A 16,439-nucleotide genomic window follows, 5' to 3' on the forward strand; every position below is an offset into this window, starting at 1 on the left:
CTCCCAGTTTTTTTGAGGTGAGAATGAAAATGTAAATATTCCCTCATTTCTGCCATGCTTTTATTATGCAGTATGTGTTACTTAAAGCACAGTTTTCAGGGGTGCCTGCGTGGCTCAGTTGATCTTGAGGTTCGTGAGTTCAGTCCCCACATCTGGCTCTGTGCTAATGGCTCAGAGCCTGGAACCTCTCTCTTTGCCCCTCCCCCGTCATTATGTGTCTTTCAAAAAATAAACAAACATGGGGCACCTGGGTGGCTCCGTTGGTTAAGTGTCTGACTTCGGCTCAGGTCGTGATCTTGTGTATGGGTTTGAGCCCTTCATCGGGCTCTGTGCTGACAAGGCAGAGCCTAGAGCCTGCTTCGGATTCTGTGTCTCCCTCTCTCTCTTTACCCCTCCCAGCTCACATTCTGTTTGTCTCTCTTTCAAAAAAAAAAACCCAAAACATTAAAATTTAAAAATAAATAAATGCTAAAAAAATGATTATTAAAAAATAAAGCACGGTTTTCAGTGTGTTTACAATGGCCAAAGTTCCATGAGGCAGTAGTGGCTTCTCTTTTCTGGTTCTCTTTGAGCTATTCTAAGGCATCTGTCTTTCCTAACTTCATCACTATTATGTGTATTTATCTCTCTAATTTATCTTAGGAGATTAGAACAAATGTAAGAACCCATGTTTTAGTATTAATATTTTTATGGCCCATCAGTTTGTTTAAGAGAAATAGGATTTGTTTTAGAATAAGAATTCAGGACAAGATATGAGGTGTTATAGTTTCACTTCAGTGGTGTTGTTTAATTTCTAGGAGTTGAGGAGTGCTGAAAAAATTGGCCGTACTCTCATCTCTCCAGCTCTCTCAGGGAAGGATTTTGTGAGAACTGAAGGCACTTTGGTCTTTGAACCTGGCCAGAGGAACACCATATTGGATGTCATCCTAACACCAGACACAGGGTCTTTAAATCCTTTTCCTAAACGCTTCCAGATTGTGCTTTTTGACCCAAGAGGTGGGGCCAGAATTGATAAAGTATATGGGACTGCTAACATCACTCTCGTCTCTGATGCGGATTCGCAGTCCTTTTGGGGACTTGCAGACCAGTTACAGCAGCCCCTGGATGGTGACATTCTTAACAGAGTACTCCACAGCATCAGCATGAAAGTGGCCACGGAGAACACAGATGAACAGCTCAGCGCTGTGATGCACTTAACAAACAAGGTAAGATGCTCTTGCAAGTGTTAGCAGTGGGACTGGTAAAATTTCATTTAAAAAAATGAAAAAAAGAACAGTTATAATGTCAGTTACCATGAAATTATGATAGGGTTAAATTTCTGAACATAAAAAACCTAAGCTGTACTTTTGCTTATGTCTTTCTAGAAAGCTCAGTCTTAAGCCCAGAGTATAATCAGTAATCCACTGCAGTGGCAAGGAGAGCTCATTGTCTGAAAGGGGCACCAGATGTCAAAAGCTAATCTCCAGAGACTGGACAAATACCCTGTGCGATTTCATCTCAGTTTCCTGAGTCCATAGAAAGGACTTGGACTAGATTGCAAAGGTTTTCCTCGGAACAGGAGCTGTTGTTCTCTGCTTACTTTCTGCTCCTCCAGGGCACTAAACAGGGCACCTTCTCTCAAAGAAGGAGAAATAAGGAACGACCAGATGATTTCAGGCATTCAAAATGATGTGGTTAGATCAACTGGGTGTTATTTTTAACCCATTTGTTTATTTACAGTAATTCAAATGATAAAATTAAATGGAAATGCAAGATCCTAAAAATGTAAATGAAAGATGAGATCTGAAAAGATTTATTATTAAAGGAAAAGACTCTGGGGATTTATTTGGAACTTTCTTAATCAAGATATTTCTTATCAATATGTTTATATACAAGTATGAAAAATTTTGAATGTATACATATAAACTTAAAGATGTATTTTTACATGGTGAGGTGATCCTTTGATTACTTACAGTGCTAACAGTCGGACTTTAGATTATCATTCCTATTTTACTTCTCATGTTGTCTCTTAAAATATGATGCCTAAAGGGTAGAAAAGAAAATAATAAAGTACACAGGAAAGAAGATGAAGTCTTGCCAACTAGATTGTAAAACAAAGAGAAGTGACTGCTATTTCATGCAGAGAAAGTTCTAGAGATAAGAATTCACTATAGGATGGGGTGACTGGGTGTCTTAGTCAGTTGAGCATCCGACTCTTGATTTCTGCTCAGGTCATGATCTTATGGTTCATAGGATGGAACCCCACATCAGGCTCTGTGCTGACAAGCATGGAGGGAAATACTGTTACTTAAATTTTCTAATAATGAAACGGCACAGGACAGTAACAAGTTGATTTTGGTCAAGAGGGGAAGAATGCACAGTAGCTGCATTTTAATTTTTTTTAATTTTTATTTATTTCTGAGAGAGAGAGACAGCATGAGCAGGGAAGGGTCAGAGAGAGAGGGAGACACAGAATCCTGAGACAGGCTCCACGCTCTGAGCTAGTTGTCAGCACAGAGCCTGACGCAGGGCTCGAACCCACAAACTGTGAAATAATGACCTGAGCCGAAGCCGGACGCTCAACCAACTGAACCACCCAGGCGCCCCTATTTCTGAACTTACTGTTCTGTTCTCTCTCTCTCGCTTGCTCTCTCTCTCAAAAATAAATAAAACATTAAAAAAAAAGAGAGTTCAGAAATAAATGCAAGCACATATGAAAATTTCACACATGATAAAAGTGACATTTCAGATTAATGGATTAAAAATTACTTTTTCTTTAAACATTATTGATATAACCATTTGTAAGAAAAATAGAGCTGGATCTCTATCCTAAACACAGTTCCAAAATAAATTTCGGACAGATCAGAGATTGTAAAACTGATACCATGAAAGTATTCATAGAAAACATGGATGAATCATTTCTAATATGTAAGTTTGAAGTTAAAATTTCTCCCTGCAAATATCACAAGGAAAGTGAAAAGATAACTAATATTGTATGTCAGTTATATTTCAATAAAACTTGAATGAAGTGAGGTAATAAGAAAAAAGACAACTAATGGATGTGGAAACATTTGAGCAAATACATGTGTAATAGAATATGTATTTCAGCATTATTTATCATAATAAAAATTGGGAAAAAAAATAATAGCCACTAAGAAGAACCTGGCGTATTCTTAACATGCAAAAAGAAAAAGATATGTTAGACATTTATAATAATACAAACAAGACAGTAATGAAAGAGGCACAGAAAATGTAGATAACCACATACAGTGAGGTTGAAATTTTAACATTAAAACACAGGACGCCCTGCTACCTTTGAATTTCAGGTAAACAATGAATGTATTCTTTAGTATATCACACATGACAAAATAAATATTTGCATGCAGTATTTGGGACATACTTGTGTCAAACAATTATTGGTTGTTTATCTTATATTCAAATAGAGTCACCTATGCTTTATCTGGCAAGTGTTCATATATCTCATATGTACTTAATACATATCTACCTCTAATATATCCGTAAATTCAAGAGTATAGAATAGAACTTCCAAGTACTGGATTGAACATCATTCTATAAGATCTTATATTTTGAGTGAAATTGTTTCATATTTGTAAGTTTTATTTCCCCCCAGTTTCTAACATATTTGAAATAGAATCTACTCTATATTATGTATTTCTTTATATGAAGAGCTCAATAAATCTTAGATATTATTATTATAGACTCATTAGCAGTGACTACTTTTTTATGTTCAGAAGAAACAAATACTGTGCCAAAAAGAGCAACAGCTTTAAATGATTCACTTTAAATAATTGCCCAGCTGTAGCTTTGGGCAAATTTTGCTAATACCTAGTAATTCTAATTATACCTAATAATTCTGTCCCTCTATTTTCCTAGACATGGTGCAATGAAAATCATTTAAATGCTGTTGGTTGCTTTAATAATACTATCAGTCTTTTAAGACTGCTGGATTTAATATGCAAATTTTTAATTTCTTTGGATTTTGGTTTCCAGGCTGTTAAAGCTTGTAAAGCATGAGTCAGTCAGGAGACATGACCTCTAGTTTTGTATTCTGGAACAATTGAAAGAGCTCAGGAATAATTTGTTCTGTAAGAGTTTGGTAGTCCCCCTCCCCCAACAAAGTTTTACTTTTTTGTTTTCTCTCTTGACAGTTTTAAAACTTTCTCCAATGGTTGATTCAGGTTTTCTACTTTGTTGTAAGTCAACTTTGGTAATTTGGGGGTTCTTACTGTTGTTTGTATAAGGACCTGTTACAACCAGAATGTTTCATCATAATACTTTTTAATATCATATATCTCCTTTTTCAACAATTATTTTTACATTTGATATCTTTTATAATCATACTAACAGTAATTGAGATTTAGCTCTGTATTTTCTTGCCTGGTTTTGCATTTCATGCTGCAATAATTTTGACTTCTTCCTGCATCAATCTGTGTTTTTAGTTTCAGACAAGCAAGTGGGGAATGTTTTGAGTCTGATCAGGGTGGCTTTCACAAGTACCTTCTGGGCTTCATCATTCACCATCTCCATGCCCTCAGACAAGTTAGGCAATCTCTTTCTGCCTCAATTTCCCTATCTGGAAACAAAACAAAGTAACACTAGCACTTGTCTGACAGGATTTTTGTGAAAACTAGAGAAGTTAAGATAAACTTGCTGAGAACAGCACCCATACAAAGCAGGGATTATACAAATGGCCGTTTTGTTTTACTTATTGTGTGCTTTATCAGGAGAGACTTTCTGTTTCTCTTGAATGTGAATGGAAGGTTGGGTGGCTGTAGCATTCTTGGATGCCAACCTTTAATTCTTAAAACTGCACACATTGCTTTGTTGGCTTCCGGCATTTCATTTATAAAAAAAAAAAAAAGTCTGATGTCAAACTGAATTTTTGTTTCTCTTTTGGTAATTTTTCTTTCCTATCTAGTTTCTGGTAGGAATTTTTTTTAACACTTGAAATAATATTTAACAATCACCCAAATGCATCTGTTGGTGTTTCTTTTTTTGAATATAAAGCAAGCTTTGCATTTTTAGACATGACTGTTTCTTTAGCTTATAAAGGAACTGTGAGTTTTTTCTTTTAAGTTTTATTTTTTGCTTCTACCAGCTCTTTTATATGCTTGTTGTAATCTTATGGATTTGTTTTATTTATCTGTTACATTTTCTCTGAGTTCTGGAAGCACATCCTGAGCTTATTTTCCATTGTATTCAGTTTAATTGTTTCAGTAGTCAGTGGGCTGTTTGCTTTTCTTCATTGTAATTTTTATTTCTTAAATTTTTTATTCTGTTTTGTTGTCAGATAAATTTACTTCATATCTTTTATCATCTTTTCTTTGTGCATTATTCTCCATTCTTCCTTCCTATCTTTGAGATGGATATTCTTATAAACTTGGATCTTGAGTTAGCTATCAGCTTGGCATTGTATAAATTACAAAGCTTTAAAACATAGACCACTTCCTCATTGAGCTCAGCTGGTAGGAGCAGCAGACAAAACATCTCAGTGTTGTCAAAAATTCATTAATAAAGGTATGTGCAAGTTACAAAGAGAGTGATCATGTATATTGACAGGTGGCACACAGTTTATAAATCACAGACAAAATGGTGACTAATTTGGATTTTGAAGAATTTATAGAGACTTTTCAGGTATATAAGAATAGTGGACTAAGAAATCAATGGCTTTACAATGTCATTCTGGCAAGGAAAAACAAATCATGAAAGCTATTTTCCTCTTACTCTCCTTGTCCCTCAAACAACAAATAACCTAGTTTTTTAAGGTAGGAAGCCTCATACTTCCAAATATAGGCAAGAATGCCAGGAGCTGCTGACTACTCTTGATTAGAAAAGGATAATTTTATTTGATGTTTAAGAAATTTATGAGAGGACGTGGTTTCTGTTCATTGAAAACGAGGTGTCAAGAATAATCTCACTTTCTTATTGGCAGATATTCTTGTTCTTATTTCCTCCGTTGTTGAACAAAAGAAAAATTGTTTGGGTAGATCGAAAAGTGAGATTAATTTTAATATTCATGATAATTATAATAGTTAAGAATAAGTGATCCATGCAACCATCTAGCTATTAAATAAAAGAAAAAGTAGTACTGATCATGCCTTTTCTTTAGAAATGAGTGTGCTTTTTAAAGTGCAAGTGAATTTGAAATATTTTTATACCAGTTTTTCTTAAATTCTTCGTAGGTTCTTCCTTATTTTGCTACTTTAAAAAAATGTTTTTAAATGTTTATTTATTTTTGAGAGAGAGAGAGAGACAGACAAAGAGCGAGTAAGGGAGGGCCAGAGAGAGAGGGAGACGCAGAATCTGAAACAGGCTCCAGGCTCTGAGCTGTGGGGCTCGAACTCACAAATGACAAGATCATGACCTGAGTTGAAGTTGGACGCTTAACAACTGAGCCACCCAGGCACTCCTGCTAGTTTTAATAACTGTTAAAGAACAGGTACTGTACTATACATATTGTGTAAGCAGTTTATTTCTGAAGATATTTTTTCATGCTGGAATTTTTTTTTCTAGATAACTGTTGAAGGAAAAAGCCAACCATTCAGTATTGAAAATCGAAATCTTTTTTATGAAATACTCTGTGCTCTTAGTAACCCAAAGCGCAAAGACACTAGAGGATACAGTCACTTCACTGAAGTGACGGAGAATTTTGCCTTTTCTCTGCTAACTGATGTTACCTGTGGCTCTCCTGGTGAAAAGTAAGTATTCTTAAATAATACCTTATATGTATTCCTTCACACTTTGTGAAGTAATATGCAGTGCAAAATGATGTTTAGATGTTGTAACTAAGGATTATATAGTCAGTACATTGTATCTAATGGGTAAATGAAGTAATTATTTGAAGAAAACATAACTGCATCAAGAAAAATGAATGTATACTGTCAACAATACATTCCTTTTGTTTTGAAGGGTCTTTTAGAAATTAAAAAAAAGGTTTATTGCTTACCCTTGTGATCTAATGGAAGATATATTCTGAAGAAAAAGAAAAGAAAGGTGATTCCAAATTTTAGACATGTTTTGATGTACTATTGTGGTGAAGTTATGGTCCAGTTTTATTCATTTGGAGGCAGCTCTTTCAGTGTTGTTGAACTTTGAAGTAGTTATTTCATGGCTAGAGTTTCATGGCCAAAAGCAAGTAAGAGGAAAAGGAAATGTGGCTCATGTTCACTATCAACTACATAATTAATTTTGTAACTATATGTTAATGTTCTTCAGAAGTAATGGTGTTTTAAATTACATTCAGTAGGTAAATTAGATCACTGTAGTACAAAGACCTAAAAATGTTTATTTCTATTTGATTTAATATAAAAATGACTGATAATAGAACTTGTTTAAAAACTGAGATTTCCCTCTAGTTCTCACAGAGTAATACAGGTTATTTAAAAAACAGTGACTGGGTGTTTTACACAGGGGATGAATCACTGGAGTCTATTCCTGAAATCATTATTGCGCTATTTGCTAACTATCTTGGATATAAATTAAACAATAAAGAAATAAAAATAAAAAAATTAAAGTAAAAGAAGAAATGTTATTCCCTTTACCTTTAATAGAAGAGAGCAATTGTGGGAGTAAGTGCAATTGGAAAATTAAGGTGGAAATAAAAAAATAAAATTAAAATTAAAAAAGCAGTGATTATTACTTAATGAGACATCTCTGATTAAAAGTGTGTACGTAAATCTTTATAATGCATTCATCAGCATTTATGTCAAATTCAAATTCAGGAAAATTTTGAAGACTGTATTTTAAAAATCTGGTATAATAATAAGTCATCTACTTAGGACCCTTTATAAATGTTGACAGGTTAATTAAAATATCGGTTGAATATGTAAAATTTTTAACTTTAGCTCTTAGATCCCTAGACATGTGACGTTCAAAGAGATAGTCAATCCAGACTACAGGTTACAAGAGAGATCAAGGAATTAAGTCAGAAGAACCGATATTAACTAGTCATAAACATTTTATTAGGTTGAACAATATGAAGTTGCCTTTTCTGTAGGTAAAGAAAAGTATAATATATTGGAAATCTCATATGGTTCAACCTGATTTTTACTAAAAATTATATTTTGTTCTTACAAAAGATCATTGTAAGCAGCTGGTTAAAGGGAGGGCTAGAGCTTTCATTTCCCATTTTCAGGTATAGAAATGGAGAGACCGTAACTCAGCTCGTCAAGGGTCACAGGATTAGTGGTGGTGAGGTCAGTCCAGGCCTGCTTCACTCTGCATCCCCTGCTGACCTCCGTGCCTTGTGGTCAGAGGAGATTGTAGCCACGCTTTGTAACAAAATCTCACTGCCATCCCGGTGGCTATAAAGGGGCCCAGACCTTCATCCCAGGTCAGTGCTGGGGTATGACTTGAGGTTAAGGTTCAAACCCAGCATCCTTTTGTGCTGTACTCTTCTTTTAACTCTGATGAGTGAGTCCTAGGATTGAGGTTTTCTTAATGGGATTCATCAACAAAGCCCTGCATGCCTTTTTAGGAGGCTCCTTCTTCAGTTTTCACTGGTCCTAAATGCCTGAGACCAGTGATCAGTTCAGCTACTCACTGCCTTTTATACATGTTTCTCCTGTCTTCAGAAACCTCTGAAATGGATCCTTTCTTTACTTCATGTGAGTTTGCAGTGAGGCGTGTGTGTGTATGACTGACAAATATCCTTTATTCTTTCTCTCTCTTGTACTGTGTTCAGCTTTGTTGTTTAATGAAATCAAATAGTTTATAGCTTTATAATTCCCCATAGTGCCAATCCTTTCCTTTTGTTTTTCCATATTTGTGCGAAATCACTATGATATTGAGGTTGTCTTAGATGTGAACCATCTGTCCTGCTGTGACTGTTAGCTCCTGTATTTGTGACCTCAAAGGCATAGTGAGAACTCAAAGAGTGTAAGATGCACAAAAGGAGTTACCTTTCTACCTTATTGCCTAATGTATTCCCAGACCTGGAATGGTATCTGGTATGTGGCAGGTTCTCAGTGGTTATGGTCTAATGAGTGACTAGAATAAACAAATGAATCAGTATGTTTTTTTTGCCATGTGTTTCCTCTCCTTAGACTTACCTTTCCTTCTGAGTTGTCCAGAAGGAAACTGCATGTGCAATGGCAGTCAGCCAAGAATAGTGTGGTGTGTTTGGGGAGATCATCAACCTTTAAAGATCAAATATAGAATAAGAGAGGTAGGATTCATGTGTGTTTGAAAGAATCAAACTCAGTATTTTAGAGCCATCATATTGAGGACAGTGTCAAAGGCTGAAGAATAGAATAAATAAAAAAACAGGAAGACTACATAGGGGATAATCGTTCAGGTTAGATGAGGGCTGAAATTGAGGCAGGGACGTGGAGAAGATGGTAACTTGAAAAAGTTTAGTGGTAAAATTACTGTATAGGTGTATTCAACTTCAAAATTAAGAGCGTAATCAACACTAGATTTTTTGCTTGGAAAACCCTATAAAGTTGTGGACCATTCAACATGTGTTATTTATACATCGTGTTAAGCAGTATTCATGGGCAACTCCTGAGAGTGAAGGATTTGGGAATTGAGCAGGGATGTTGAGAAGAATGATGGCATCTATAACAAATACTTGGAAGCCAAGTAAAAACAATGTCAGTTGGCACTTGGGGACCTGCTGCAATTGGCCACTGGATTTGCAGTGGTACCATTCTGCATATTACTATGGGGTTCTCCCCCTCTCACATCAACCAGGATGTCAAGCAAATCATGGGATTGATTAAAGTGTGTGTGTAGAAGGGTGTGGATATAGGAGGTTAAAGTGTCAGGGGGAGTATAGCTATTTGCAAGAAAGATGGGCCAGGAATTTGGCACTCTAGTGTCAGAGCTGAGTAGAGCCACTGTGCATGCTAGTTAGTTCTCAGTATGCCAAGATAATGGTGTCCAGGATGGCACTGATGGGCTGAATCTCAGTAGATTCCAGGGAGAGTGGGCAGAAGGTATGCAGCCATGTGGCCGAGGTTCACTGGTCTCAGCCACATTGTACCTGGTCAGGGGCTGCAGCTTTTAGCTTAGAGTCACCAGTGAAGGTGTGGGAGGCTGGATGAGGAAATTAAGTGATGAGGTTTTGGTGAGCTATTGTGGAAGTGTGGGTGGCTTACACAGATTGAGATGCTTTAAGAGTCTTATACAACATGGGTCTAGAGCCAGGGCGAATGACTGGATTAAAGATAGATATTTGAAGGCACTGATTCAAATGTGGTAGTTAAGTCTATGGCTATACCACCCTGAACGTGCCTGATCTTGTCAAATGTGGTAGTTAAAATTATCAAAGATTTTTTTTAGAGAGAGGATATAACTAGAGGAAAAGCCATTCCCTCGTTCCTTTTCTTCCTTAGATCTTTCATTTAAAATTCTCAGCTCCATCTCCTAGGTTAGGGATTTTGACAAGGCATCGTTTAGATCCATGATTTAATTATACATACTCTTTGTTGTGGCCCATATAACTTAACATTTAATTCTCCAAACTTTTTTAGGCAGGTTTCAGATCTGATTCATCTTTGTATCTCTTCATTGTTTATAAACACGATGGCTCCAAGACAAAATTTATCCGGTTTTTAGGGGGACTGGATTGAAGGGGCCCCTGGGTAGCTCAGTCAGTTAAACATCTGACACTTGGATTTCATCTCAAGTCATAATCTCATGGTTCATGATATTGAGCCCTGTATCAGGCTCTGTGCTGTCAGCATGGAGAGAGAGCTTGGGATTCTCTCTCTCCCTTTCCCTCTGCCTTTCTCCTCTTCATGCTCTCTCACAATAAATAAATAAACTTAAAAAATATTTGCAGAACCTTTAGCCTCCTTTCTAGGCAAGTTTTCTCATTAAGTAAGTCAGGGATGTGACTTGGAAATCTGTATATTTAAACATGCTTCTAAGTGATTTCAACACACACTGAGGTTTGGAAGCACTTTCACTAAGCACATCTTATGCCTAGGGTGTTTAAAACAGAGTTGTTGAATGGGTAAAGATCCCAGCTCTAGGCGGTTTCTCTTACCAGTCACATGGTTGGATTTGAAATGCTCTGATGGAATAGAAAGAGATGAGGTAAACTCTTGATGAAAACATGGCTCTGGGTGTATAAGGTTTACAATATTCTTAAATAAAGCAAAGGTTTCAGTTTAATGGTGCGCCCTTTCCTCAACCTAACCTCTTCCACCAGTGCTGATGTGACTAACACAGAAAAGTACATTTTATCACCACAGATTGTATTCGATACCCAGAAAACGGCTTCCAGCTTTCTAAAACCCATGTTTTAGATTACAAGGGGAATTAGGCAAAAGGATGCAGAAAGTTCTGTGCAAAAAAAATCCTGACAGTTAACCATGAAAGAACTGAAAGCACATTGTCATCACTGCTTCTGGGTTGCTAACGTCATGGTGGTGCCTAAGGAATGGGGCCCCTCCGTAATGCGTTTTAACAGATCTGAGTGCATGCGTGTACATAAATGTATGCCATTTTCGCACAGCCTTTGCTTCTCTGTTACAGAAGCAAGACCATCCTTGACAGTTGCCCATATTTGTCCATACTGGCGCTTCACTGGTATCCTCAACAAATCAATGGACACAAGTTTGAAGGAAAAGAAGGTGATTATATTCGAGTTCCAGAGAGGCTATTGGAGGTTCCAGATGCAGAAATAATGGCTGGAAAAAGTACATGTGAATTAGTCCAGTTTACAGAGTATAGCAGCCAGCAGTGGTTTATAACTGGAAACAATCTTCATGCCCTGAAAAATAAGGTAAGCTATGACTTAAAGAATTCTGTGGTTGGAATCTGATTTTTCCTTAGCAGACACACTCCTCAGAATCCATTTGCTTGATAAGGTTTGTGGCAAGGACTGCACATGGTGAGCTTATGAAACACGTCCTATCTTCATGAACTATTTGTAGAATGTGTAGTCTCAAATATAGTTGGAAATATTTCCTTCAAGTTTTCTTGAGTAAAATATATATAATGGGGAAAAGTAAAAAATGTAGCCTTCACTAATAATGTATCCCATTCTATTCCCTACTACCCATGATGAAACCAGACAGTTAAAGTGAGCCTTGTCAGCAGAAGACTGCTCAGTAACTAAAGTGGAGGTAGAATGTTTGCAATGAAAACCCAGTCTGATTGCCCGCCTTCCTAAATATGCTAATTATTTAAGTAGTGGCAGTAAGTGACTTGAGTGACTAGGAAAATGAATCAAACGTCACAATTCAGTCTTGCCATTAATTTTAAAACACCATTCATTTTTCTGTCTTTTTTTGGCACTACAGGTACTATCGTTGACTGTGAAAGGTCAGAGATCACAACCCCTGACTGACAACAATGAGGTTCTCTATAGGATTTATGCTGCTGAGCCTAGGATTATTCCCCAGACATCTCTGTGTCTCCTTTGGAATCAGGCCGCTGCAAGGTACTGAATAATTCTTTAAAATAAAAATTCAGTCCTTCCCCATTCTACCATTATTGAGCCCAGTTTTTGTACTGAACATACAGGGTAGCCTCAGGTGAGACTTTAGAGTGGAAAAAAAAACCACAATAAAAATGATAATGCAGCATTGGAAATTGTCTAGCATTGTGCAGGTAGCAAGTGTAGCCCAACTATTTAAATATGTATTTAACACATTACGTCTTTATTGTAACTGCTTTCATTGGAGCTAGTGTGAGTTCTACCCAATTCCATAACCTTTCTTTTGTTTATTGGTTAGTTTACTGGGCAGGAAAGGAAATTCTCTTCTCTCCTTCCACCTGGCTTATAGTTCTGAATCTGATGCTCTTTGTTTAGAGGAATTAGCAGGAATTTATCATTCTAGTCCACATGTGGCTTGGAGTACATCTTAGAATTAACCCATGCACTGGAATGAGAAGAAGAGAATGATTCTTCTGTAGAGTCTCCTTGAGCCTATGGCCTCAAGTGTCTGAGCAGTTCTAATGCTTAAAGCTCAATCAGTGCTTTAGGTGAGAATGATTGGCCCACAGGATTTAGTCACTAGGTTCTATTTATTTCTGACTTTCAGCTGCACAGACTAAAATTCTAAATACATTTAACAGCTTTGTTGGGTAACTAACCATCCTCCAAACAGCAAAATTCTGGTTAGTTTTTTTTTGTGTAAAAATATTTTCAGTTGAGATTTTGAATGCCTGGTGACAGATCTTAAACTTAATACATAGATACTGTGCCATCCTTGATTCATAATGAATAATGAATGCCTCAAACTTGAATCTGCTCTTGGGGCTGAGAAGTTTTGTATCCTTAGAAAAGTAAGGGATTCAAGAGGCACTGAAAAAGGGAGGAGGCTCAGCCAGGAGTCCCTGAGGAATGCTCACAAGGCTTGGCACCTGAACCTGTATTTGCTGTAATCATTACAAAGTTTTTGTGTTAAAAGCCAGATATAGAAGGAAACATTTGAAAGAGCCCTGGAAAACATGTATGAAATATAACTGACTTCAAAATTAAATAAAAATGAAGAAAGGAATGTAGAAAATCTTTAAGTAATGTATGTGGTTCAAAGGAACTGAGGAACCTGGGTGGCTCAGTAGGTTAGGCGTTTGACTCTTGGTTTCAGCTCATGTCATGATCTCACAGTTCTTGAGTTCGAGCCCTGTGTTGGGCTCCGAGCTAACAATGAGGAGTCTTCTTGGGCTTCTCTCTGCCTCTGTCTCTGCCCCTCCCCTGCTTGAGGGTGCACACATGCTTGTATGCACAAACGCTCTCTTTTACTCTTTCTCTCTCAAAAATAAATGAGTAAACAAAAAAAATTACAAGGAATTGTTTGAGGAAGGTTGAAGACTACACACATAGTGGCTCTGTCCATTTTTTGGAATTTTTGAATGCTAGGGAAGAGTTCCTTCGCACCAGTGTGTGTTTGCTTTAGATTAGGTGCTAGCACTGCCCTAGTGAGAGGACCTGCTGCTTTGGTATCAGGAATGCTTTTGCAGGTTTCGTTACTATTTAGGCTGCTTCCTAGGGTATCTTGTGGGATCTTTTGGGTCATGTCTTAGACAAGATATTCCCTCCAGGGTTTTTTTTTCTTGAAAATTGGACTGCTTAATGCTTGAGTAAAGACCACTTAAGTTCAATAAGTTATTTTTACTTTAAAAGCTGTCTCAGTTTTGATAAAAGAGCAATAGTGACCATTGTGTTTCTACCCTAGCTGGTTGTCTGACAGTCAGTTTTGCAAAGTGGTTGAGGACACTTCAGACTACGTGGAATGTGCCTGCTCATACATGTCCGTGCATGCGGTCTACGCCCAGACTGACAACTTGTCTTCATACAATGAAGCTTTTTTCTCTTCTGGATTTATGTGTATCTCAGGTCAGTTGTGGTATTTTAGAGTCGATGATTTTGAATATTTATAGGAATGAAAGTCTGTTTTCCATGTTTGCAAGTTGCAAACGTACTGTAATTTATCAGCATTAGGAAGAAATAAACTTTACCATTGTCTTATTCATTAGTTCATACAGTGGGTATTTATGGAAGGCCAACTTGGTACTGACATAATGACTAACAAAGATATAATAAAGGATATAATATAATTATATAATAAGATATTATTAAGAACAAGACAGTTCCAGCTCATAAGGAATATACAGTACAATGTGAGATAGAAGCTAGATGGTAGGGAAGAATAGGGTGCCTGGGTGACTCGGTTGAGCGTCCGACTTCAGCTGAGGTCATGATCTCACGTTTCATGAGTTCAAGCCCTGCATCAGGCTCTGTGCTGACAGCTCAGAGCCTGGAGCCTGCTTTGAATTCTGTATCTTCCCCGCTCTCTGCCCCTCCCCCACTAATGCATGTTTTCTCTCTCTCTCTTTTTCTCTCTCAGAAATAAATAAACGTTAAAAAATTTTTTTAAAAGATAGTAGGGAAGTTTATAGTTCTTAGGGTTGTTATATAGAGGGTTTGTTCTGCAGTAGAATGTCAGGATTGTATGAGATACACAGTATTTGATGTGGTCTGACATAAATTTTAAGGATTTTGTATTTTCATTAAAAAAAAACACACACAGGGGTTCCTGGGTGGCTTAGTTAATTACATGTCCAACTCTTGATTTTGACTAAGGTCACCATCTCATTGTGTGGGTTTGAGCCCTTTTTTGGGCTCTGCACTGACAGTGTGGAGCCTGCTTGGGATTCTCTCTGCCGCTCTCCTACTCACACTCTCACTCAAAATTAAGAATAAAAAAATCAAGGATACAACCAATGAGCTCTAAATATACTCAATCACAGTGTTAAAAAAATAGTCTTTCATCTTTACATGTAGGAACCTCACTGGTATTAATGTCTGTCAAATTATTTACCTATACCTTACTTTTTAATAAGTATAGAACTGTTTTCATTCACTGTATTGATTATATGGGTGGGAGTCTGCGAAATCCTTAAACTGTATTTCTGTCCCCTCCCCTCGCTTATTCCATGCCCTGAGTCATCTTTTACAGCCACCTGCTACTTCTGTAAACAGGGTGCTATACAGACAACTGGGCATAGAAGCCAGATTTCCTGGGCTCAAACACTGGTTCTGCCAGTGGCTAGGTGTGGGATCTGGGCAAATTAGTTAGTTTTTCTATAGACCTCAGTTTCTCTACCCCGAATAAATGACTTTAAATTGTATTACTATAATAGGATGGTAAACATACTAACTCAGACATTTCTGATATCCTACTTTAATAATGTTTTGTCTGTAAACGTGATTATCACTGCATTTGTGTCTTTTTTATTTGGTACACAAACAATAATCTTTATTATGAAACTTTTGTGGAGGTAGATACAAGTAATTATTATTAATTAATATTCTTTGTCCTGAGGATTTAAAATCTTTCCATTATAATTTCATTTTATAAGATTATGTTTTTCTTATTTTATGTTAATGTTAAATCTAACATATTTAGTAACTAACAATAATTTCTTATTCTTAATAATATAATTTATAAGGATAACATTTCTTGCTTGATAGATTCTCCCAGGTCCACATAGTTCCTGAATTAGATGGAGACATTCTATTTTATTTCATTGCTAACATAGTTACCAAAATTTCATAGACATAAAATAAAGCCAAAAGGAAATGCTGCAGCAAAATCTGGATGCAACTTTATATATTTCTATAGGGACATAAATCCTTGTGCTCTGACCTACAAGAATCCCTTGCTTGCTCTAAGTATTGAACATCAAAACAGGGTTTTAAAAACTAAAGAAAGAATGTCATTTTGATTCTATAGAAGACTAGAAGGACAATAACATATTTCCTAGAATTGTTAGTAAATATATATTTTTTGCAATTCAGTCTAGAAAAGAGTACATAAATTTACTCATGTATTTGATTTTTTTTACACAATTTATTTTTTTAACATATGCAATTATTTTCCATCATTTACAATACAGTAGTTTCAATGATACTCCAAACAGAAAAGCAAAGTAAAAAATCAAAACCCCCACTTCTATTTCATGTAATTAGACTTACA

At 36.5% G+C, this 16,439-nt stretch overlaps 1 protein-coding gene across 1 annotated transcript in view; it reads left to right on the forward strand.

The window, feature by feature from the left end:
• The window catches only part of ADGRV1 (adhesion G protein-coupled receptor V1), a 506,381-nt gene that overhangs the window by 198,170 nt on the left and 291,772 nt on the right, over window positions 1-16,439 (forward strand). Inside the window, exons 78-82 of the mRNA XM_029942597.1 lie at window positions 798-1,205; window positions 6,514-6,698; window positions 11,485-11,734; window positions 12,255-12,394; window positions 14,136-14,296. Coding sequence (XP_029798457.1) covers window positions 798-1,205; window positions 6,514-6,698; window positions 11,485-11,734; window positions 12,255-12,394; window positions 14,136-14,296 — 1,144 coding nt within the window. The remainder of the gene's footprint in view (window positions 1-797; window positions 1,206-6,513; window positions 6,699-11,484; window positions 11,735-12,254; window positions 12,395-14,135; window positions 14,297-16,439) is intronic.

The sequence above is a fragment of the Suricata suricatta genome, chromosome 6, assembly GCF_006229205.1.
Source record: "Suricata suricatta isolate VVHF042 chromosome 6, meerkat_22Aug2017_6uvM2_HiC, whole genome shotgun sequence".
Lineage (NCBI taxonomy): Eukaryota > Metazoa > Chordata > Mammalia > Carnivora > Herpestidae > Suricata > Suricata suricatta.